This window comes from Adiantum capillus-veneris, chromosome 6 (genome assembly GCF_014529385.1).
Source record: "Adiantum capillus-veneris isolate H3 chromosome 6, ASM1452938v2, whole genome shotgun sequence".
In the NCBI taxonomy this organism is placed as follows: domain Eukaryota; kingdom Viridiplantae; phylum Streptophyta; class Polypodiopsida; order Polypodiales; family Pteridaceae; genus Adiantum; species Adiantum capillus-veneris.
Genome location: NC_140936.1, coordinates 143,345,077 through 143,371,065, shown reverse-complemented (window position 1 = coordinate 143,371,065; position 25,989 = coordinate 143,345,077). Strand labels below are relative to the sequence as shown.

The window sequence follows — 25,989 nt, the reverse complement described above, 5'->3', positions numbered from 1 at the left end:
AATTCTAGGAGATGTACACATGGCAAGAATCCTACGTTTAAGGAGCGAGCGAAGTTGATCTATACAAGAAGTGGGTTGATCTGTATAAGAAGTTGGTTGGGTAGAGCTTTGGTGTGCTTTTCCATCCTAAATTTAGAGGACCAAAGGATGCATATTCATGAATGTGTTCTCTTAACATACAGACATGTTTCGTATTGCTCTACATACTATATGATAAGCAAAAGAGTAGACAAACAATATGCAAATGAGAAGAGGTAACCTATTCAATTTGAGGAAAGGCTGAATGGGTTCAAGAAGATGATCAAATTTTCCTGCAAGTTCCAAACCATTTAAAACTTTGAAAAAAGGAGAACCACGAATGGCTTGCCGTGAATGGGTGGAGTCATCTTCAATCTCATTTCAAACATAAATTACCAAAGAACAAGCCATTATTGAGTAAAGCCCTGACAAAATGGGCTTGACCTTGCTAGGTGTTGATTTGGTGTGGTAAAAACGCTACTCCCTCTCGGGTCTCTTGCAAAGTAAGGTGGCCTCTTTTTGGACCCTCAGAAAAAATTTGCCATGGAATTAGCTAGTGACATGGATATGAGCATCGGACGTGCTTCATGAGGATTGGGATCGACACATATCCCAGTTTATAGTGAAAATTTAACAAGAAATCCAACTTTGTATGTAATTTCACCATAAAGGTGAAATTTTGGACACTGTAGTCAGTGAATGCAATGTCTGTGACTAACAAGAATGTTACTATTGTTTTGGGTGAGTGTACAATAAAGTCAATTGGGTAGTGTACAAGCCCCTACATTTTAGTGGTACAAAGAGGGAACCCAGCGCAGCTTGATGAGGTTGATGGGGTAGAGGTCACTCTTATTAAGTTGTGAACAAATGAGTTAAAAGTTCTCTCATTAGCTTTAAATGTATGCTTCACCTACTTGGGCCTATCAAGTGTCAGATCTATGAGCTTCATTTGTGTAGCATTTTCACTTACCATTGGGTTCTCACATTAACATGACAGAGTGGTCTTCAATTCTCCCTTCCTCTTATCAACTCCAGCAATCTTACTTCCCTTCACTTTGGATAACCCAAGCATTACATCTGTGCAGCTTCAATGGTCCCCCGCCTCCTCCAAGAATGAACACATCCACTACCCCTGTCCAACTACACACGGAATGCAGCTATACCCTCACCTTGCTGACTAGTTTTCCAGAAGCAACCTAATGATGGGTTTCCAGTCAGTGCAGGAATAGGTACCGCAGCCGAAAATTGAAAGGCTGTACCAAGATGAGAGATGATATTGGCTGCTGCTGTGGACAGCCGGCACGCTGTTGCACTGTGTCCCGGACAAGAGTAGCCTGACCAGCAGGCAAGAATGAGGACAGCCAGAAGACCAAAGCCCGGCCCTCATCATTCTCTCCAGTTTCTTTTTGTATGTTAAGCTCCCTTGCATAGCAATGCAACAACTTGGGGATGAGCAATTTGCCATGGTGGCTGATTCCCACCGATGCACGCACGTAGTCGTGCAATGCTGCTTGCAGCTGCACTTGAATGTTGTCCGGTGTGTAGATTCTAACCTGCAAAAAACCAGTAAACAAGCATTGTGATTGAAATTAGTAGTTTCTCAGAACTCAAAAAATAAATGAAAACCTTGATACCTTTCAAAAAACCTAAACCTAACCTAATGTTCTAACTGATTTCAATCCCAAAAATTACCACTCTCTCAGAAACTTTAAGGTAAAGGTTAATGAAAAATCCCTAAAACTTTGAGTAACTGTGCAATGCCCGTGACAATTTGAAGAGATTACTACTTGCTCGCTTCTATATCCACAAGAAGATTTAGAAATTTTCTCATGTAGGCAAACGGAGTCTTTTCCAGTGTGTTTCTTACAACGAATAACATCACGAGCTTCTGCTCGAGAGGCACCGCATACCTAGCTAGGTACGATTAAGGGCAGGGGACCACAGGGCCGGCGATCCCCTACATCCAATCGTACCTAGCTAGGTCTGCAGTGCCTCCCTCACAGAAGCTCGTGATTTTGAGGTAAGTCACAACGTGGGAATTATTGTGAGAATTTGTCCAAAACTTCTTGTGGTCCTTAATCCTACTTCAAGAAGCTTGAACTTTTGGAAAGACTTTTGTTTCCATTTATATGGAAGGAGCTTGAGATTGAGGCTCAAAGTTGAGTATATCCTAAGCACCAACAATTTTAGCCACTGGACTCACCGGAGTACTAAAAGTTGAATTTTGGTCACCAAAAGCGCTCAGCTCGCTCTTCCCCTCGTCGTAGCACCGTCCCCTTGTTTCGGACCCCTTTCGTGGAAACAAGATTTCCTTCTAAGCCCCGTTCCCCCATTCCACGTCCCAACTATTCAAAACACGTCCCATGTTACTATGGAATGATCCAAATCAACAAGGGCCCAAGTGCTAATCCTATCTTGAATGTATAGCAGAGTATGGGTTGCCAACTCGTCAAACTTTTGCACAAAAAAGGATCTTCCCTTGAAGATGAAAATAGCATAGCACCCCAATTAGGTAATAAGACAAACCAATTTATAAAATTCTATTGTTACTTACGGTTTACTTTCTTACAAAGAGGAAGTATGGGCCATTTAGGGGAAAAACATTCCTCAACACTCCGCTACTCTCCGTCCCACTTCCCCCATCGGTATCGGTGTCGCAAAAAAGCCGAGGTTTGGTGTATTTTTAACCAGCTGAAAGTGCAAAATCCCAACTAGATTCCATGATTGCCTCGAAGAAAACCGGTCAAAATTGACAAGTTTTAGCGTAAATGTTTCAAATTTTGACCTAAAGTAAGTATGTCCTTATTTTCCTTGGTTAGGGAAAATGTTTTTGGCAAGACCACCACGTTCCTGTTGGTGAACTTGTACGTGGGAACAGCCACTAAAAATGCCAAGAGAGCGGATAGAATCATCTGGCTGAAAAGGGGCAGAATCAACGGTAAAAACCTGGCAAGTCACTTTTTTACGTGAAAGTGGGGAGGATACAGAGAAAAGGCAAAATGGGATCGCGAAGGTGGGAACTGGGAAGCCTGGGCAGTGGGCATTGCGATAGGTGGCAAGAATATTTGCAGAAAAAGTGCACAAAACCACATAATGTGCGTGAAAGGTTTTTACAGCCTTTTACGAAGGGGTTGTCAAAGTACACACCCCTCCTTTCCTCTCACGTCTGCAGAGTCCAGACAGCCACCCCCCCTTTCAAGCGCATGATGATGACGAGAGAGAGAGCACTGACGCTGAACAGAGACAGAAAGAAAGAACGCACCAGCATGATAAAAGTGACTGATCGAGTTTCGAACTCAGGACACACAGAGAGAGAGAGAGAGAGAGAGTGCCGACGCACAGCCGCGCACTGTCTTTTCGCAGCTGGCCGGCGTTATGAAATTCCTATGCAAATTTTCCACGTGGCACGTATTTTACCTGCCAACCTTTTAACAGCTCCTTTTGAGTAAAAGCGGCAGAAAACACTCTCTCTCTCTCTCTCTCTCTCTCTGGCCTGGTGACCGGGTCTCATTCAAAGTCCAACTTTCAAACGTTGGCTTGCTTTCAAAGAAATCATCACATGGAGACAAAGCGTCCTTTCAAAAACTTCGAATGATGACTGACTCCCAAGCAGAAAAAATAAAGGAGTGTCTTCAACGTCGATCAACCCATTGAGATGAATTTCTACAATGCGCGCCAACATGGTCGTGATTAAGGATATTTCCAAATACTAAAGACCCAGGTTCGATACCAGCGGCATTTACAGATTTTTGCTGCATGAGACATATGATGAGAGTATGTCTGTCAAGAATATGCAATGGCCCGCACCACAGGGACATACAAGCAAAACGGAGATGCTTCTTATGGAGCATCACTGAGGACAATGGCCAAAAGATGGAAACAAATTCACACTAGGCCTTACTAAATCCAAACAACGCTTGGTCACAATTTCTAAACAAGCCTTATGAGTTAATTCCAAAGAACATACCATCCCAAATCATGTGAAAGACAATAGGGACTCTAGAACTAGGTACCAATATATTAGGTACCAATATATGCCCACATGCATGCACATACAACAGCACACAGATGCATGGTTGAAAGAACATAGCTCCCATTGATAAATGACACACTCATGCTTCTTGAACAAGGTGAAGATTCACCTTCCATTCTCAAACATTAAAATAAAACAACGATCAAGTCATCTATGATGTACCTACATGTTAACCCATTGAAAAACTAAAACCTAGAAAAGATTCCACTTGTTCACATATTGATAAGAAAGGTCCAAGCATAGTGAGAAATAATAAAATTTCACATATACACCCAACTCGAGTATCTGAGGAGATTCTCCCTAAAAGAAATGGGAAAAAAGATTGTAGGGAGTATGCATACTCTCTTCTTGAAAGGAATTCAATAATATGAGGTTTCTTTATAAGAGAGAAATTGAGAAAGTGACACTAGCATTTTAAAACATTTGTTGTCACAATAACATGCCACGTTTTTTAAAAACTACTGTAATGATGAGCTATTTAGATTACAATATATTTTCAAAAATATAAAAAATAATGACAAAAAACCACTTGGAAGCATAGTAAACAAGGTGAAAATTCACTATGGCCTACATAAAGCTATTTACAAAGATTTCTTAATAAAAAGCTTCTTTGCGAAAAATAGAAAGTGACACTATTTTTTCTAAACATGTAGTGTCACAGTACAATATTTTGTTTTTTTTTAAGTGTAATAATGAACTATTTACATTACAATATATTTCAAAGGCATAAAAAATAATGTTTGACACAAAACTTAATGCCCCTCTTTAGAGAGGGAGGTACACAAATGTCAAACAGCCTGTCACAAGGCCCTATAAAATATAATTAAAAATTATCATTAGCTTGTTATGTGGCAATAATCAACAAGCTTTATCTAATGGTCCACAATTGCATCCAAAATGCAAAGCTTTACTAAGGAGTAATGTAGTTCAATAAAATTTCAAATGTATGCCTAACTCTCTTCTCCTCTAGGACTTGGTTTATAAAGCCAAAATTTTGATTCAAAACTTTGTACGCGTTTCTCCTTGTTCTCTCAAACATGTGCTAACATTCCAAAAATCAATTCAATGATAGTAAATTACACCATTGACTACCATAACCTTGGAAGCCATAAAATCTTGTTAAGTTTTTGAAGATTTTAGCTTGCCATCAAAATCTTGAAGATTGTTGAGAACAATTATGGCGATACATGTAAAATTGTAATCTCTAAAGATTGACTGTAAAGAACATATGGTCATTCACACGTTGCGCTCCATGCCCTTATTGTACAGATAAGACATCCACCCTTGGGATAAAAAGAGGTCTTTTTTAGTTTGGATTGGACCATGGTTGCATCCATTTGTGTACCTAAACCCTTGTTTCCATACCATGTATAGTGCGTACCATACGTATTGTACCAATTGGTTCATCTCACATGTGACGTTTTTAGAAATTAAAAAAGGTGTGCTGGTAGAGCCATACTTTATGCTTTCATGTTTTTTCTTATGGTTTGATAGCATCATTTGTAAGCTCGCTGCAACTATCTTTTGTATGTATGTAGTTTACGTGAACTCTTATCTTTGATTGACAATGCTAGAAATAAAATTAGTTTTTTCTATTTACAAAATACATTGTGTATCATTCGTACCTTATTAAAAATTAACAAACAATACACGTATTGTACCCGTACCTAACGTACAATAATTAGCGTGCCTAGGTACCTTAGATTAGACATGACCATTGGCACAACAACATCACTCTACCTCTTGTGGGGAAGATGATCATCCAATGGCTTGAGAGTGACTTGTGACAAAATAAGTGGCCAATAGGAGAGACCTAAAGAAATGGCCACTACTTGCAATTGCAAGTATATCACAAGCTAGACCATGTGTGATCAACAACACAAAGAGGAAGCTATTTGCCAAAGGAATAAACTGCTTATTTTAAGACAACACCTTTAGTTATTATACTAGTAAGCTTCACCTTCAAGAAGGAAGGAGACATGAAGTCACTTTGGAGCTACTAGCGATGCTTACGCAGTGACAATGTTGGGGTTATACAAGACGGGTGGTCCAAAAATGAGAGCAACAACGGTTAATTAACTTTAATCTGGCTATAAGGAAAACCTATCTTCACCCAAACAATGCCAAGAAACCCCCTCATCTCGCCAGGCATGCCCGCTCATACGGGGGAAGGGAAGAGAAGTGAGTCAAGCGTGTCTCTCGCATGAGAGCACCTCTTTATATTGTGTTAAGCTTGCTGAATACGTTCATTCACACCTAATTGCCTTCCACCATACACCAAAGTGTGGCTTATCTTAGAAGGGAATCTTAGAGGTATCAATATGCCTTCACCATGGATGCATGCATATGCATACGCAGGGAAGACTTTGTGCTGTTACTAGAGAAATGATGAAACCTACCACAAATTTTATAAAGCATTGAAATTTAAGTCAGGTTGGTTGCTGAGTATAACATGGGTTTGTAAAGCATCCAGAGATTGATTGAAATGAAATAAAGCATCCAGAGACAGATGCAAGCACTCCCTAAGTTTAACTCTATCTCTATGTGTGTGTGTGTGGAGAGAGAGAGAGAGAGAGAGAGAGAGAGAGAGAGAGATTTGACAAGTCTTGAACACAAGACCGCTTGGTGAAGAGGATGTACATTGTTATATAAACGAGTGTGTGACCCATCCTCCGAGTCTTGAACACAAGACCCCTAAGGAGCAAGAGGAACTTGGATAATTAGCACTACAAAGATGTTATTTAAATGTGACACATGAGAGGGGGAGACACGTGGCATCCAAAAGTTTAGTACGCTTCAAAAAAAAAAAAAAAAAAAAGTGCCAAAATCCTCTTTAATGCACCCTCCGTTTTTGCCAAAAAAAAAAAAGACATTATGATGTCATCAAACAAAAAATTTGCACCAAAAAGCAATAATCTTTTGTTTTCCAAAAGGTTTGAAGAGGGTTACCGCAGGGGAGGACCAGGCGCCGCAGCTGAGAGCGAAGACCACCAAGGGCTCGGGGCGGCCAATGGCAAACTTGCTGGCGCCCTCGGGGATCTTGACCTTGTGCAGCGCCAGCAATAGAGCCTGCTTCCACAAACCCAAGAAAAGAAGAGCAAGTTACGCTACCCGTGGTGATATCACAATGTACAGATTTTGGTCAGAAAATATATTGTGCTCACAATCTGAGGCCTGTACGTGGGCGCTTTCCTCCTCAACAAGACATGCTCGATGGCCATCGCGTTAAAGAAATGTCCTCCCACTGTGTACGCCGCCTGCATCGTTTTTCCAATCCCCATAAACCACATTTAAACAAATTCATTCTCATTAATCTTTGCGCTCATTGGTTACGTACGCCCCTTCTAAACAGCATTTTAAAAAAACGTTGGAATGTACACCCAATCTACCAAATTTTTAAAAACCATTAACATCTCACAATTCCCTAGTTTAGTTCTCCAGGTTTTTTTTGTTTGGCTCAGTGTTCGGGAAAATTCATTTTATTTTACCGAACATAGAAAATTCCCTTTCTTGAATTTTTCGAGAGGAAATTTTACAAAATTAGTTTTATTTTTTGGGTTTTTTCACGGAGGGAATTTATCCTCTTCTCATTGCCTTCAACCGGCATTTTTGAAATTGAAAACGGCACGATATTAAGCTTAGACACATTTTTCCCGAACACTCGTTTGGCTTCTTCATTGAAAATTACGACACATTTTTCCCGAACATTGGTTTGGCTTCTTCATTGCAAATTAAGATTCTCCACCAAAAAAAAAAAAAAAAACTTAAGCAAACACTTTTGCTTTGTGTTGACAACTAAAGCCATTGACCATAACTAAGACACATAGAAAACAAGCTTATTATTCGGGCCAGAGTAGAGACCAGACACAAGGGAGTCTTTTGGTTCCTGGGTGTATCTAAAAGAATTGTTTTTGTTTCCTCTTTTGAGCCTAAATGTGTGCTATGGCAGAGATGTTAACCATTCAAGCTTCAAGAGCTCACCCATTGGAGCAAGGTGACCATAGGGAGAGAAGCAAAGCAAGGTCAAAACTCCATAGCAACCTCGAGAAACTAGGAGTATGAACAAATCCATCCAGAGTACAACAATATAGGGGATCCCTGTTTGGGATAAAACAACCCAAGATGTAAACTGCCAAGTACTTTTGAATCCTTTGTTGGCACTGCCTTTCGACAAAAAGGAGGTATATGCCAAAGGTGTTTCAGCCCGAGTACAACGAAGCACCCTTCCTATTTTCTCCCTCTCTAATCTATAGAGTTTCTACACACTCATCTTTTGTATATGTACCCCCTCAGGCTCTTGATACCCGTCTTTTACAGCTCTATTAGTGTTTTGGTTTAGTTAGCTTCTTAGTTTCTTTCTTTTTATTCAGACCATATTCAACATGATGTAACTTATTGGTCTCATAGGTCATTTTTGGCCTTTAGAAGACATTAATAATTAATATAACATTTCATTCCAAAAGCCTTGATTCAAAACAAGGCAAAAATTCATGAGAACCTTCTGAAACATGGAGGCTTTGGATGAGGCCATTTAAAATAAAAAGTCATCTGCATGTTAAGGAGCTAGCAAGGGATTCATCCGTCTATATACCATCTCCTCTAAGGCCTCTTTTATCCCTTCTCCTAAGGAATGCCAAAGAAAAAACCTAGACTTAGTGCAATCCCACCTACAAATTTGGAATATATTTTTCCCTCAAAATATCAAATTAGAAACCTACAAAATTAACCATCTTGAATAAGTCCATTTACCTCTAGAATTTCCATGTGTATGGTTTTTAAGTCTTTAGAAAAAAGATGTCAGTTTTTTTAAGTCTTCACGAGAAAGTTTATTTTGTTTTCAATCTCTCTCTCTCTCTCTCTCTCTCTCTCTCTCTCTCTCTCACATACCTTCTGCATCAGGGCAAAATACTTCACATCATTCTTTGGAACCCCATATGCCAAATAGGCCTGCAAAAAGGCACATTTCTCTCATTCATCTATGTATACCTCTCTATACAATCAAAGATGAGAGGAACAAGCTCACTAATGTACAATGTACATGCATCATCAAAGCATTGTAGATGTTAATCCAGAAAGCCAGCTTCTCATCATGTCTCAGCGTTGTCGCGTCCACTCTCGAGAGCTGCTCCACAAGGCTCCTGCATGGAAGCTATACAACATCAAGAGCATTTTGCATGTGCTCCACCAAAATGTTGTACCAACTTGCAATTGGTGGAGGATTAAGCATGGTCATAACTCTACCAAAGCTTAATAAACTTTTGAACATATCACCGTGGCAATTATGCAACTGTCAGATGAGGCCAATGCTAGACACCTTACTATTGCTTGGTGGAGCATATGTGCATCAATGACAAGCTAATGCTTTTACTAGAGAATGCAAGCAGAAAAAAGGCCCATATCTACAGATGCCTCAGGAACAAAGTCCACACCTGAATAATCTCAAGGCATCAGCAGCATATTCTAGTTGCTCTTTGCCCACAGTCATCCAAGCCACTTCAGCAGCTGAGCTATAGCTCCCAATATCTCCCCATTCTAGTTTGTCATGTGTTCTATATGGATCAGCATTGCTTTGTACGCTCTGCTCCTTTGCCTTGGGCTCATAAGGTGGGCTCCTTGCAAAAGACATGCTGGACAAATCCGACAGTGACGAAAATGATGACGAAGTCACACGTCCAAAAGGGGAGCTTGGAGAGGGAAGATTGTCTGCAATAATCTGTTTGCCTGCCTCCGACGGGTCTGCCAAATGGCAATAAATGCCTATCATACAAGAAACCATCTCTTGAGAGAGTCTGTTTGGTTGCTTCCACAGTTTATCCAACTTCCCTTGCACAATACTACTATCACATGAACACGACGCACCTCCATTATCAATCTGCAATTAGTGCCATTCTCGAGTCACAAAAGCTCTCAAAGCGCATACAGCAAAATTATGATGTCATGCCATAGACAAATATGGAGCACACAATATTCACAACGATGCATGATGCATGAATTTGAATGTACGAACCCCAATTCTGTTCATTAGGGACTTTGTATCACTTGTGGAACCATCAGGATGATTGCAGCCAATCACACCTGCAGCACATTCATCACGACTCCTCTGACACCCATTCTCGCTGTCCTGTGAAAAACATGAGAATGCTATTGATAGCAGGAACTAGCCAGATCTGTACAATGCATCAACTGCCAAAAATGGCTGTGAAATTGCACACATGCACTAGTTTCTACCTCGGCATCTGATTCCATACATCTGTGAAGAATGGAGCCTTCTTGTGTGCTAGTCGTTGGATGATCCCCTCTATCACTGTTACAGCTTTGAAGTGATACATCCTCTTCCAATTCGTAACTTGTAATTTCACAATTCGATGCACACGGCTGGCTGTGTTTGCTTTGGGCAGTGCTGTCCACGCAAACAGGCTCCAAGAATCCTTCAGTCATTCTCTCATGTGAAGAAGGTCTCTCTGCAATGTTGGTCGACTTATGAGACTGGCCTTCAATCATGTGTTGTTGTGAACCCTTCTGCTTTGACAGTAAGGGGGAGGCTGTTTGGTGAACGGCATTACGAAGCCGCTCGTTTCGCTCATGCTGTATTTGCAGCTCCAATCCAATCATCTGTTCTTCCAAGCTGGATACTGCTACCTCCAGCATGGCAACATCTGCAAGAAGCTCTTGTGCCTAGAAAAACATGGCGAAGCGCATATATTATACTCTAGGCCAGTCACATTCCATTGTTTTAGAGCAATGATGTAACTGAGAAGCTCACATCGACAGGGAGGTTTCGTGGAAAGGTCGAGAAGGCTCCGGCTGCCCGTGTAATTGCATTTTTCAAAGCAGAATGCAATTCTGTCTCTTGCTGAAGCCTTTCATGCAGTCTCTCCACCTGAATGGAAATAAAACAACCATTGTTCACACGAAGGAAAAAGAAAAAAAAAAGGGAATGCAGAGAGAAGGAGAGTACATACATCCATTTCAAGTCTCAAGCGGCGATGCCGCCGAGAGGTGAGTTTTGAAGCAGGGGAAGGAGCTGATTCTTCTTCTTCCTGCTCTTCCTGGACGGCTTTCACCTTGGAAGCCTGAGCGGAAACAAAAATTTTAGCAATGGAAGAGTGCATTAATTAAATTTCAATGTGATGCAGAGCAGATTGAATTGAATTGATTGTGATGGTGCAAATGAAGGTGCCCGGGCCACAGTAATAATCAATGAATTTCACAAGCTAGGCATGCAAGAAGTATGTGTGTATGTATGTATGGGAGGATTGGGATCACCTCTTTATTTGGGTTCAATAGGACTTGGGTAAATCTGTGCACCAGGGAAGCTTTGGCCATGGGGCTTCTCCAGAAGTAAGTATGCTTGGGAGCAGCAGCTGAGCTGCAAGGCATCGTGACAACATTAATCATCAAAAGCTTATCATCACAAGAAAGGATCTCATTAATTCTCTTCACGGAAAAGGCAAATATATATAGTAATAATTAAAAGAACACAAAAAAAAGGGGGGATATGGAAGCCTTTCTTTTTTCAAACTGAAATGTAGGTGAGGTTTTACCGACATCATGACCTCTCAACAGATGCGCATTTTCTTTGCGGACCAATTACTTACCCCATGGAGTTGTTGGTAACATTACTCAATGCTTGGTGTTGAACTAGAGATTTAGCTGAAAAATCATAGCAAGAAAACCATTAAGAAATTAACACACGCACGCACGCACACGCAATAGGCATGATTTGTTAGATAGTCATATTAACCTTCTCTTTGAAAAAAGAAGCAAAAAAACTGATTTGCTTTTTGGAGTGAGTGTTTTTTCTTTCCTTTTTAAATAAAATTGGCTAATACAAGGAGGAGAATCACATCGTATGACTGATAGCTTCTATGCGCTTCACAAAGAAAGGTTCAAAAGGGGGAAATGAGAAGACCTGCATTGTGTTAAGAGTGAGAGCAAAGCTTGCAAAGAGTCCTCTGGAAGCTGGTTCAAGCCATTAATTGTGCAGACACGCAAGCTTGCAATGAGGGGACTAAATACCTCCGCAGCAGGTGGTGCTGTTTTACGTACTTGGATGCAGTCCTTCTGCGTGAGACGACCTGCACATGAAAGCAAAATGTGGGTTGGATAGAAATGGTGTGGTGTGCGGGGGGGCAATGGGATGATGCCCAAAAGGCTGTACATTCATGAGCAGGAATGGAAGCCTGTAATTAGCAGTAGAAATTGTGGGAGAAATTGACAGGTTTTATGTTGCTACATAAAATTGACAGGTTTTATGTTTTTATTATATGGAGAGTGATGGCCATGATGCATGCATAGGTCGAGGCATGCATGCAAGGTACAACACACACATGCACGGATTTCTATGGGCCTTTGGCATCTTCATTTTTCAACTCTTCACTATTTAAAAAGAAAAGAGAGAAGACCCATTTTCGACTGCTGCATAACAATGTCCCACACATATGAGTGCAGATAATTATTATTTACTGCTAATTATCAGGGGGGGGAAATTTTGAATCAAGGGGTGGGACAATAATTCCTTTTTTCTTTTTTGAATGCTGCTGCGGGAGGCTCTTTAATAAGAGGCATATTTTACCGACCAATCGCGTGTGTGTTGACTGTACAGGATGACGTGTTCACACACACACTCTCTCTATCTCTCCTCAGACAAACTGCGGCAGTGCGGCACCGCCCCTCATGAGTCGTGGCGCTCCCTGTACATGAGCTCCAGCGCCACTAAAAGCGAGCCCCGCTTCTCCTTCCCCTTGAGACTTGCAAGTAAGTGCGTGTGTTGGTGTTGCATTGTGCTGGCGATGCCGCGATGGTGATGGGTTGGAAAACATAGCCGGATGCAGAGCACAGACCTTTTTCACTGTTGGCCCTCGTCGCAACGCCCTTCCAAGTTCCAATCACGGGTTTGTGTGCGTGTGAGAGAGAGAGAGAGAGAGAGAGAGAGAGGAGAGGCGGGCCCGCTGGGCAATGCAGCATTCACGAAATGTCCGCGCGCGCAAGAGAGAGAGAGTGAGAGAGAGGAAGAGGAAGGAAAAAAGAGAGGATTTATTTATTTTTCAATTTTCTTTTTTAATCATCAATTAGTTTTACGAGATACATTGAGCACACCCACACCGCTTGTCATAGGGGTTGAACAATAGTGAGCGCTTGAAGCCCCTCACCTTTAACAACTCCTCTTGGACAAGAGAGGTGATCATTTAAGAGCGGTAAGAATAGACCTCCTAGATTGTAGCCTAGACGAGCTTTGAACTCAAGAATTGGTGCACAACAGAGAAATGTGTGTGTGTGTGTGTGTGTGTGTGTGTGAGAGAGAGAGAGAGAGAGAGAAAGAGAAGGAGAAGACAACTTATTTCTCAAAAGAAGCTTCGGCTCCACACTCTCCATAAGCCACATAAGAATGTGGTCATGCGTATATATAACTAGTGCAATTTTGTTAAAATGGGATTACTCGCACAAAGACTTGCATACCACCACATAAAACTCTTGTTTGCTCTCACCAAGTTGCAACAACCAGCACATACATTTAGGTCCCAAACACAAAGAATAATGCTACCCAAATATAGTTGTGACAACAAGCTCATAGTTTTTTAGTACATCTTAAAAAAACTACGATCGAAGGATTTAACTTGGCCATTTTTTGGCAAAAGTTGGTTGGAGCATGGCCTTGTTTTCAAGAAGACCAAAAGCAAATCTCTTAGTGCTCAGCTTTTGCAAGCAAGGAAAACAAAAATAGATGACCACACCGTAGGTATGGCTAGCAAGCGGATCCCCTCTCAAGAACCAAAAAAGCGAGAAGATCATGAAACTAAATAGATGTTAATTTCCACTATGTTTGTATTTTCCTTGGATACAAAACCCTCCCTTACATTATAGCCCTAAGACATAGTGTATTAACAGGTATTCCCATTCACCGACTCACTCATGCCCACAAAGAACCCTAACTTTTAGAGCACCATGTCGTTCCGTAAGTGCAATTGAAGGTCAGGCTTTTAGGATTGCTTCCACCTTCTTTGAATCGATGGCTATACCTTCTTTATTGAGGATGTGGCCCAACAAAATACCACTTTTGACAACAAAAGCACATTTTGTAGGATTAAGGGACAATCGGGATTCCCTACACTTCTCAAAACATAACCTCAAATGCCTGAGATGATCCTATTTGTCCCATGAAACACTAAAATCATCCAAGAACATTTTCATAGATGATTAACTATGGACCAAACACTTCCATAACCCACTTCTGGAAAGTAGGTAGTGCATTCTTCAGTCTAAAGCTCATCATCGCTGTAGAAACATACACTCATGGTAAAGGAAATAGATGAATAATTGTAGCAGCATTCAGCTTCCTATAGTCCACACACACCCTGATTTTGTCATTCTTGTTGGGGACCACCACAATTGGTGACAACCAACTGACCTTATCCACATGATAAATAAAGTCAACTTCCAACAATTTATCTATTTCTTCTTTTACCTGTTTGGGATAATTGGGGTTCATCCTGTAGCTCTGTTGCTTCACTAGCACTACATTTGTTTTCCAATTTATAGTGTGTTGGGATACAAGTGGATTTGCCCCTTTCATGTCAATATATGACCAAGGAAATACATCTCTAAACTATAGAAACAAAGCTTTCAATGCTAATTTAAACTTAGTATCTAATTCAGTAGATACCTTCACCATTTTGAAATCATTTTCCTCTCTCAGATTCATATCCTCAAAATCATCTTCCTTTACTCTAAAACTCTTAGACATCTACTCTTCAAACATTCTTTTTGCATGATATAGCTTCAGCTGCCTCCTGCTTATCTTGCAACCTGTGATCTTTTGTTGTTTTGACTGTTTTCTTACTAAATTCTTTCAAGTCTGATTCAGGTACCTATCTCTAAATTTAGACTGAATTTGCAATCTTTTGCACATCAACTTCAAATATGGGAACCAATGTTTTTTTCCTTTGAAGAAACTCTTCTTCTCATCTTCTTCAATGGCTTCACCTATATATTATCCCTTCTGCATTCAAAGGTCTAAATCCAGGTGGAATGGTCTTCTTTGGAACCATCCGCATCCTCAGCTTTTTCTTCTTATGTTTGATCACAATTGTATATGCACCCCATAATTGCTTCACTTTAGCTACCTTGAGCCATGTGCGAGTGCGTGGATGCGGTGTGTGTGCACAGAGAGTGCAAAGGGGAAAGAGGGAGAGAGAGAGAGAGAGAGCACGACACAGGATGTGGGGTGGAGATCCCAAATCTCATTGTGTGAGCATCATGTGAGAATGTGAGTGAGAGCTCCTTATTCTTTGTATGTATAAAGAATAAGGAGATAAATGTGGGCGGCTAGCCGCACACTGGCCGGCGGACACGGGCAAAGCACGGTGAGGCACACTGCCTTTACCTAACATTCTCCCACTAAAGGCTGTGTGCCAATAAGTTGCGAGAAGACTAACCTACAGCTAGTATATACAAGAGGTGACAGAAGACGACTCTCAACCTATGCCCACTGGCTCACTCTGTAACCGCTCTAGTCTAGATGCAACATGCATACCACTAGGACTAGAGCTACGATGATACTCATTATGCAGGTATCGAGTGACGACCTGCATGGCTCCACAATGCACAATGCCAGTGTCAGTCATCACATGACTAGCAACTCCCACTGCAAATGCACCAACCGCATAAGCAAGATTAGGTCTCGAAACCAAAAGGTCAGACATGAGAGACCCAAAAGCCGACGAAACATGAACTATGTGTACCAACCTATCCCTGTCCATCAACATCAGTGCCATATGCATCCTCATTAGGAACCACCTGACTATGCATCACCATGTTAGCATCCTTTGGCAAAGGCATATCTGTTGAGAATGACTGCAAAATCGAAAAATCAGCACCACTGCAATCACACACAGCTATTTGAAGGACATTGTTGCCCTCAAACATATCAAACGTATCATAGAACAATGCATCGGTCTCTGGCTCAACTAATGTCACCTTAACTGATGACTGGCCAAGCTGTGCATCCCCAGAGATACCACTGTCTACGTGAACGTCACCACAAGACAAATGCACAGCCTGCTCTCCATGCAGCACATCCGCAAAAGAGACACGCCTCGTCTCTCGCTCCAAACATGGCTGCAAATACACAGAGACTACACCGCCTCCTGTGTCAGAAATATGCAAAGGGTATACCAGACCACTCCTAGCACCTCTGGCTATCACCAATGATCCCCTATGCATTTGAAATGACCACTCTCCAAGCAGTACACAATGTCCACTACTCTGCAACTGACGCACTGAAATGAGACTCTAACTGAGTCCTGGTACATATCGTACATCTCGTAGCATAAGCAATGTACCGCTAGGCAAGGACATACATACATCTCCAGGACCCTCTATGTCATATGTTGAACCATCAACAAACTACACACAACCAAGTCTCCCACTAGAGAAAGAGCAAAACAAATCACGACGTGGCATCACGTGAAAAACTACATGCTCGTCTAGTAGAAAACGCGTAGACAATGTGCTATCCCAAGACATAAAGTAGTCTGAAGGCAAGCTAGACTCAAAAGTGATATGCCCGTCACATGCACACACTCTACCATGTGTCCTCATAGTAGCACCATGCATCTGCCTCTTTCGTTGCCTCATACGCCTGAAGCAACGATGTCTAATATGCCCATCATGGCCGCAGTGCCAACATGTCAGTCGCGATCGTGAACGAGAACCGCCTCTAACCTGAAGCGTCTCCATACCAAAACTATGGCAAACAATGCTCAAGATCACAAGACTCTCCCACCCGAGAGCAAACACTGTCTCAAGCAAAGAAGGATACACAACTCCTCACTCTTGCGAGAGTGGATACAAAAACACAAAACTGTGTCCAAACTGACAAAACCTGTCGAAGTGAAAGTAAACACTCGATCACAAACTATGGCGAGAATCTGGGAAAAATCCAGCAGAGTTTCCCCTGAAAACTGAGCAAAAAACTCAAGTACAATCTCTACCATAAAACATAACACTACTCAATGCCAATGAGTAGAAATGACAAAATGGCTCCACATTTTCACATACAAATGGCAATCCGCACTCAACGTACATCAATGGAGTGACCGCACATAAGCAAGCGCCCAAAGAGTTGCAATCCGGAAACTTGATCAATGCGAAAACAATGCTCTCAAGAGAGCTTACCAGCACTTGAAAGTGCTTGCCAAAATGCATGTATAATAGGCATCAACTATGCACCATAACCATATGTAAACCCATTCACAAAGACCATGAATCCATGCACAAAATCACTGCCAAAGTATTCTATGAAAACCAGTGAAAGAAGCTCCACCTGTGTGCTCCAAAAACCATGTCTCTCAAGAGACCGTTTCGGTGGTGTGTAAACGCCTCCGTACTTCGTTGCCCAAATCTACCAAAAACCCTCAAACCACAAGCTCTGCACAAGCTCAAATTGCATCTTCAGCTCAGAATTGATGCACCTAACTTCGAGCACCTGCCGTGCTTCCAAAAGTGCATCAAACTCTTACACTATGCGAAAACCAAAAACTTGCAATTTCTGTATACAATCAGTCTGAGCTTCATATTGGCAAAACGGTGAGGAATTTGCAAAAAAAATCTTCTGCAAAGTTGTAGACCACGTCGAAACAGATGGACTTAGCAAACAGAATTCTTAGATCTGCATTCTACAAGGAGAAAAACGAATCTGAAAACAGTGCTGCTGCTCACACAGCTTTTAGGGCAGCACCTTCACTTACACACAATCTTCCACACTCCTTTCTGAGCTTCCACAAGAGCATACATCACTCTCAACTGAGCTCAGAAGCTCCCTTTCCATTATCACAAAGCTTCCAAGCTTTCTTAATCTCTCCACCGCCGAGAGCGAGCGAGCTATCGCCTCGAAGCTCTCAAAGCCGTCGTGCTCTCGACGGTCACCATGGCTCTGATACCAATTGTGAGTGCGCGGACGCGGTGCGTGTACGCAGAGAGTGCAAAGGGGAAAGAGGGAGAGAGGGAGAGAGAGCACGACACAGGATGTGGGGTGGAGCTCCCAAACCTCACTGTGTGAGCATCATGTGAGAATGTGGTGAGAGCTCCTTATTCTTTGTATGTATAAAGAATAAGGAGATAAATGTGGGCAGCCAGACACTGGCCGGCGGACACGGGCAAAGCACGGTGAGGCACACCGCCTTTACCTAACACCATGGACTTCTTAAAATCATTGGGTAAGAACATGTTGACTCTTCCAGTGTAAAGATAACAAAATTCATCACAAAAGGTAGTCTTGCTACACTTATCATCTGATTTCTGAGAATTCCCAAAGGTTGTACCCTTCTTTGTTTTGCCATTTTGACTTGAAAAGGTGCTGGCTCCCACTTCTGGAGATTCAACTTCTTATAAACCGATTCAAGGAGAATGTTCACTTTTGAACCTCCATCTACCAGAACATCTGACAATTAAACCTTCCTAATGGAAATGTTTATAGCTGGCAATTTGTAGTCTACATCCACTTGAGCAACATCTCTACAATCAGCATGTGTGCCAGATCAATTTGACTACTTTCACTACAAGAGGCTATTCATATTAGCGACGCTCACACAGCGACGCTCAAAAAAAAAATTCCCGGCGTCGCTATGAGCGTCGCAAATTTCTTTGTAAATTTGCGACGCTCATAGCGACGCTTATAGCGACGCTCATAGCGACGCCGGATAGGGTAAAAAATTAACCGAGCGCGCCCAAAAACTCAGATCTCAGATCTGAGTTTTTCGGCGCCCTCAAGCAAGGAGCAGGTAACGCTCTCCCTCACTCTCTCTCTCTCTCTCTCTCTCTCTCTCTCTCTCTCTTTTTCTTCTCCACACACACACACACACACACACACGAGGAGAGGAAGGAGAGCCAGGTATGCTCCTTCCCTCTCCTCATTCTCATGTTCCCTTCCCCTCTTTCTCTCTCCCTCTCTCTCTCTCTCACACACACACATAGTGTTTTTGAGAGAGAGAGAGAGAGAGAGAGAGAGAGAGAGAGAGAGAGTACAAACAAAAACAAAAACGCACACACACATACATAAACAAAGAATGCACACACACATTGAGAGAGAAAAAGAGAGAGAGAGCATGCATAAACAAAAAACGCACGCATTGAGAGAGGAAAAGAGAGAGAGAACATGCATAAACAAAAAACGCACACATTGAGAGAGGAAAAGAGAGAGAAAACATGCATACGATCCAAAAAAACGCACACACATTGAGAGAGAAAGAGAGAGAAACTAATTTAACGTCGTAGGAAACTAATTAAAATTAAAAGACCTAAAGATCTAGCCGACGAGGAGTTGAACTCAAGACCTATTATTCAAGAGGGAAATGGCATAATCAATCTATCATACTTGGCATGGGTGATAGAAAGGTTATACCATTTATCTCTTTTTATTGGCACACACATCCACACACGCGCACACACACAAGAAGAAGAGAGTTATAACGTCGTAGGAAACTATCTTAAAAGACGTTAAAGATTAGGTTATATGTAGACTTACATTAAATTAGATTTAGGTTTATTTTTAACTAGATTTACGTTTATTTAAGCTAGATTTAGATTTACGTTATATTAGATTAGATTTAGGTCTCCATAGACTGCGATGCCTGCATGAAGCGGGTGAAGAAAGCCCTCAATGGAATATAGGGTATTGCTGCCTTCACTCATGGTGGGCTCCGTCGATCCAAAAGTACTGGTGAAATGTCTTCAGAAGATAGGGAAGAAGGTGGATCTTCAGGGCGGCAAGAGTCACTACATCCTCGACACAATGACCATCTAGACAACCTCTAGTCATTAGACTTACGTTAAATTAGATTTAGCTTTATTTTTAGTTAGATTTACGTTTATTTAGATTTACGCTTATTTACGTTAGATCGAGTCCACGCAAGAATTACTTACGGTTTAGGGTTTAGAGTTAGACGAACAGTGAAAAGATCTACTGTGAAAAGATGTTAAGATGCTGTGAAGTGCTACAGCTAGAGAAGAGGCAAAGGGGTTTTGTCCACTACATGCAGTATCATGTAGACGTGGGTGTGTAGATTTCTTGTACCCACAAATATAGGTATTGACCAATAAAGACGAGATTATAACCCGGTGGTTCTGATCTCCGTGCACCTCTAGACCGAGGTGTGCGGGGATTGGACATGACTAGAGAATGTGAGGTAGAGAGAGAGAGAGAGAGAGAGAGAGAGAGAGAGAGAGAGAGAGAGAGAGAGAGAGAGAGAGAGATAAGACGAAGAATGCCAATAGAATATTAAATTTGTTGTCCAGGTTATAAGTTTTTTATCCTCATTATGAGTAGCGACGAGGATGTGGGACCGTCCAACCGAAACACCTATCTCTCAACGAGGGTCTTATGTCCTTGTAATCAATGCAAGCATGCTGTGCGACGGACAAGACGTGTTTCTTTGCAGCACGTTCGCGAATTTGGCGAGTTCGATCCATCTATTATAGATCGAGTTGTTGCCAATTATAACTCGTCGGACTCTGACGCTGGCCAACAAGCAGCAATCTTGCAACCCAATAGACGTGTTCGCAGGCGCTTTGGTCAAGCAGCATATGTGAGGCCACAAGATGTAGCCTCTGACAGCTCGGGGGATGATCATGCAGAGCACATTCCCAACGAGGCAATGTTTGAGCCCGAGATTGATGAAATGATCGAGACGATCATGGATTCAGAAAGGCTTATCTATGATGATATGAAAAGTGAAGCCGATACGCCATTGTATAATGGAGCACGTATGTCTAGATTGAAAGCACTCCTGGTTCTTCTCAACATGCAGGCAAAGTTTGGATGGAGTGACACTAGCGTCACAGCGCTTTTCAGGTGATCTATTACAATTAGTTTACTTTAATAGAACTCTAAATGTATAATGATCTGATAGATTTTTACACGACTGTATCATATTTTTATGTTGTGTAGATTGCTGAAAGAGCACATACTACCAGCTGACAATGTGATGCCAGATTCCCGAGATGAAGCAAGAAAGATTTTGCGAAACTTGGGGATGGATTACAATTCTATCCACGCTTGTCCTAATGACTGCATTCTTTTCAGAGGGGAATACATAGACATGGAGAAGTGTCCGAAATGTGATTCCGAAAGATATCGAGTAGATCTCCACGGGACAAAAATTCCACAAAAGGTTTTGCGACATTTCCCTCTGCTTCCTCGCATCAAGCATTTCTTCGAATGTAAGTCCATGGCCGCCCTAGCATCATGGCATGAGGAGAATAAATCTTCGGATGGTGTGCTATGAATTCCTGCAGATTGCGTAGCGTGGAAACATATAGATGGAACATGGTCGGATTTTGCCAGGGAAGCTCGAAATTTGCGCTTAGGCCTGGCTATGGATGGCGTAAATCCATTTGGTCAAAGATCAACATCTTACAGTGTATGGCCCGTTGTCATCGTCAACTACAACATTCCCCAGTGGTTGACTACGAAGAAGGGGCACCTATGGCTAAGCTTGATTGTGCCAGGGCGATATAAAGTGGGGAATATGGATGTGTATCTTCGTCCACTATTGGAAGAGCTACAACAATTGTGGATTGGCATAGAGGTGGTGGATATGAGCCGACACACAGGACGACGGAATGCTTTGATAAGAGGCATTCTAATGTGGACCATGCATGACTATCCCGGGCTAACAGAATGCTCAGGTGATCTATTGACACTCCTCACTCAGACACTGTAAATCTTGTTTTTTCCCATAGTTGATCTATTATCATGTGTATACATGCAGGGCTTCAAACAAGCGGATATAGAGCATGTGTCACATGTGGACCTAGACTGAATGCACGTAGGGCACCCTCACTGAAGAAGCAAATCTACGAAGGTCATCAAGCGTATCTTCCAGAGAATCATGTGTTACGCGATGGCTTTTTGGGAAGAGAGCCACCAAGGATGTCTGCACAAGCATGGTTAGAGCAGAAGGAGATGTGCGATGACGGATTGCCTCCAGGGATGAAGAGACTATCTCTATGGTACGAGTTACCATACTGGCCCCGACTCATGATCAATCACTTGCTCGATCCAATGCACATATTCAAGAATGTGGGTAATCTACTATGGGACCATTTGACCGGCAAGAAAGATACTTTGGGAGCCAGAGTTGACCTTAGAAATGTGGATCGTATGGAGCAATATTGGCCGCAAACAGCGTCTGATGGATCGATAAAACTCCCTAAAGCACCATGGATTTTCACAGGAGCCCAAGAACGCAAAGTAAAAGAGACCATTCGATCTTTGCGGACCCCCACTGGCGTAATGCACTCGCTCCGAACGTGTTTTACTAAAGAAGGAAAGCTTACCGGTTTGAAGTCACACGATTGGCATAAAATGTGTCAGGTACGTTCATAGTGGACTTTAATATCATTGCATAAAATGTGGACTTTAATATCATTGCTGCACATACTTTACAGTTTATTTTACCGGTTGCCATTGAGGGATGTTTGTCTCTCGACATCCGTAACACAATCTACAAACTTGCAAAGCTGGTGCAATGGATCTCACAAAAGGAGATCAACGTAGACTCCATACCATTCGCCAAACTAAATGCTGCGGAGCTTGTGTGCATGTTTGAGAAACATTTTCCTACTACAATGCTAACCATTCAGGTGCATCTTCTTGTTCACATAGTTGATGAGGTGGAAATAGCTGGCACAGTTCATTCCAGATGGATGTTCTTCTTAGAGCGTTTCATGAAAACGCTTAAGGGATATGTGCGTCAAAAGGCACGTCCGGAGGGTAGCATGGCAGAAGGTTGGTTGGTATCAGAGTCCCTAGTGTACATTGGAGAGTGGCTAGACGGATTTGATAAATCCCGGGACACGCTATGGCGAACCATAGATGATGAGCGCATATCTGGGATTGTCATGTGCAATCTCGGTGTTGAGAAGAAGATGACGGAAGATCTAGAGGCTAAAATCAACCGATTTTGCATGCTTCACAATCCAGTGATGCAAAAGTGGATTTCACAATATGAGGATGCAAAGCAAGAGCGACAAAGGGCACGAATCGAGTGGAGACGGGGAAGACGACCACCGATGCACTATCCAGCGGTTCTGGAGAGCCTACCAACCTTCATGAGCTTAAGATGGTTGCACAACCAATTGAAAAGCGCACAACAATGCGGTGACGAAGTGACTGAAGAAGAGTGGGAGTACTCTCGGGGTTGCGCGACCAAGGTAAGTTTGCAATGTACGACTAGCAAGTGACTTTATTTATAAACGTTTGAACGGCCACTCATAATCTTTGTTCGTTGTAGTATAAGTCATACACAGCAGCATGGTGTAAAGGTCGACATTTTAGGGTGGAACGAATCGACAAAAAGCGTTTTACTCAAGATTGTGGAATCATGGCAAAATTTGAACAGTCTAGTCGACGACGTTCCTCTGATGCAGATCCTGTGGTGGCGGAACTCACTTACTTCGGCACGCTGCAAGAGATTTTGAGGATCGATTACAGAGGATTTTTTGTCGACTTGTTCGACGTGCAATGGTTCAAGATAATCATGGAGGGTCGCAACGCTACTGTGCGTAGAGGAGAGTCTGGTTTTCTTGAGGTGGATTCTACTAAGAAATGGACTGACCTAAGAGACACTTTCGTACTACCCGAGCATTGTGAACAAGTAAGTATGTAAATAGTTAACATCCCCCTTTTACAAGTTATGTGCTTGAAAGCTCTCATGTAAGTTATGTGGCTCTGGCAGGTAATATTTCATCCTACAAAGTCTACATCAAACTGGTGGTACGTCATAGAGGTAGCCCCTCGTAGTGCAAGGACGTATGAAGGCTACCATGTGCCAATCACAACGACATCAATGGAGGAGATCAGAGAAGATGCTCAATCAGAAGCCGCTGTGGTGGTGCCAGACGAGCATCAAGATGCTACTACTCTATATGGGGTGCATGCAGAGGAGCTACAAAATGAAACAGAGGATATGTGTTTAAACGGAGAGCTCTATATAGATATAGGAAGTTATGCTGAGTTATGCGAGGATGAGAGAGAGATCTCTTAAAGCCACAAATATTGTATTTGAACAATTTTGCTCCGTGTTGTAAAAGCTCTGGCTCTCTAAGTACCTTCCATGGTGTATAACGCTCTTTTTTACTCGCGCTCACATCTTTTGATTGAAAATTCTGAGTTTTCGACTTGCCTCTTCTATCACTCAATTCATTGCGTCATTGTATTTAATGGTCTTTGCGTCATTGTCTACTCTATTCATTCAATATTAAGTTTAAATATTCGTGTGTTTAATGCAGGTATGGATGATGAGGAGTTTCTTTCTTCTTTGTCACCGCAGCAGAGACAGTGGTACGTGGAGCGTCATCGCTCTAGCGCATCATCGCGCGTTCCTACTCCATCCGCATCTCCCTCTCTTTCGGAGCATTCGGCGCACTCCGAAGCTTCGACGTCGACGAGACGAGCTTCACACTTGTCTAGACACCGGCGCTCTAGTGGTGGCGGTGGCGGTTGTTGTGGGGATTCCGCCACCGATGCCTCCACACCGCCTCGTGTTCGACGAGGCTCTTTACCCTCCCCTTCTTTGCCCGCCCCCACACGAGCCACAGCATCGCCATCTACGCCAGGTTTTGCACGGCTGACTGTTCCTAGAAGCTACACACCTCTACCTACTCCGCCAGGAGCCACCCCACTCGACACTCCTCGCTTCGGGGCCCAGACGCCGGTGGAGATACTTGACGTCCGTACCCCCATCGACACGCCGCTAGAGACCCCTGCCGGGACACCCAGGTTCACGCGTCACCGGCCAGAGGGCTTGCTTTACTCCGTCGACATCAGCGGCGGCATCATCATGGATGATGACGGAAAGAAGGTGATCTCGCGCATGCGTGGTCTTTGCTCTTAGCTGTTTAGACACTACATACTAAACAAATGGAGTGAAGTACCAAGTGATTTAAAAAACAGAGTCATCAGCATACTTCATGATGAGTTTCCCGTTCCAACACGGGATCAGCGCTTCAATGAAGACCTGATGAAGATTCGAATGCGCGAATACTGCAAACACAAGCGTTCCGAAGTGCAAAAAGCAATCAAGAATGGGTGGAACAGGTCAGATTGGCTGGCCAAAGAAGATTGGAAGAATGCGAAGAAAGCAGCGCGCGAGAATCCCGACAAGTGGAAGCAACAAAAGGATGCAGCCAGAGCGCGAGTAGAGGCAGGGAGCTCGCACCACTTGGGGAGCGGTGGATAGGCATCATTTGAGGCCGATTTTGTAAGTGTTTTCACATTGCTCTTTATGTTCGATAGTTTAGGTTTTATGAGTTTTTTAGTTCTAACATAATGAAATCTTTGTATGTTTTGACAGTGGTCGATGACAGGACGTGATCCCACACCGTACGAGCGCGAGTACGCAAGCAAGAAGGGCTTAAACGCCCTGATGGACATTCTCAGTTCTCGCGGCGTCATGGTTAGTATTAGGGTTTACTCTTTTTTATTATTTGTATTGTTTTATAAATGTCGTTATATGTTTATACTTACTGAAAGCTGTCTTATTGTCTTTTTTTGCAGAATTCGACAGATACGCCGCTTGGACGCGATGAGACGTCTGACTAGACGACGTCAGTTTAGCCGTAGCTAGATAGCATTCGTTTAGGGTTTCTCATAGCTTATGTATCATGAGACGGATTTTATACGTCTTTTTGAACCATGTATATTATTACATTTGTCACCGCAGTTCCTTTTGCCAATCAATTCTTTATGCCTATGATGTTGTACAATTGTCATTATTACATTTGCCAATCAATTCATTTTGCCTATGATGTGTACAATTGTCAATTTTGCAAACAATGCGTCTTGTGGGTGACTATTTTGGGTCTATTATTTTTCCATTGCACTTTTTTTAAAAAGTGAATCAAGTACAATATGGTTGATGGGTGGCAGGGCATTCAAT

The 25,989-nt window shown here is 42.4% G+C and overlaps 1 protein-coding gene across 2 annotated transcripts; it reads right to left on the bottom strand.

Annotated features, from left to right (window-relative positions):
* Positions 1–399: 399 nt before the first annotated feature.
* On the bottom strand, positions 400–12,144 carry LOC147456407 (uncharacterized). 2 transcript variants are annotated; one of them, XM_086514896.1, is made up of 13 exons: positions 12,071–12,144; positions 11,650–11,704; positions 11,318–11,420; positions 11,014–11,124; positions 10,815–10,931; positions 10,280–10,726; positions 10,059–10,172; positions 9,481–9,923; positions 9,090–9,189; positions 8,939–8,998; positions 7,216–7,308; positions 7,001–7,120; positions 400–1,571 (listed from the first exon to the last, which is right to left on the bottom strand). In XM_086514896.1, the coding sequence occupies exons 2-13, from the start codon at positions 11,652–11,654 to the stop codon at positions 1,233–1,235; spliced, it is 2,052 nt and encodes a 683-aa protein (XP_086371022.1). In that variant the 5' UTR covers positions 11,655–11,704; positions 12,071–12,144; the 3' UTR covers positions 400–1,232. The 2 variants fall into 2 exon arrangements, with proteins under 2 accessions (XP_086371022.1, XP_086371020.1); XM_086514894.1 differs by lacking the exon at positions 12,071–12,144 and adding an exon at positions 11,964–12,047.
* Between the last annotated feature and the right edge of the window lie 13,845 nt (positions 12,145–25,989).

What these genes read in the sequence shown, in the direction of transcription:
- LOC147456407 (XM_086514896.1), bottom strand. An exon ending in CACGAAACCTCCCTGTCGAT is followed by an intron (nt 10,727 to 10,814) that starts GTGAGCTTCTCA and finishes ATGTTTTTCTAG; the next exon opens with GCACAAGAGCTTCTTGCAGA. An exon ending in ACAATGCTTTGATGATGCAT is followed by an intron (nt 8,999 to 9,089) that starts GTACATTGTACA and finishes GCCTTTTTGCAG; the next exon opens with GCCTATTTGGCATATGGGGT.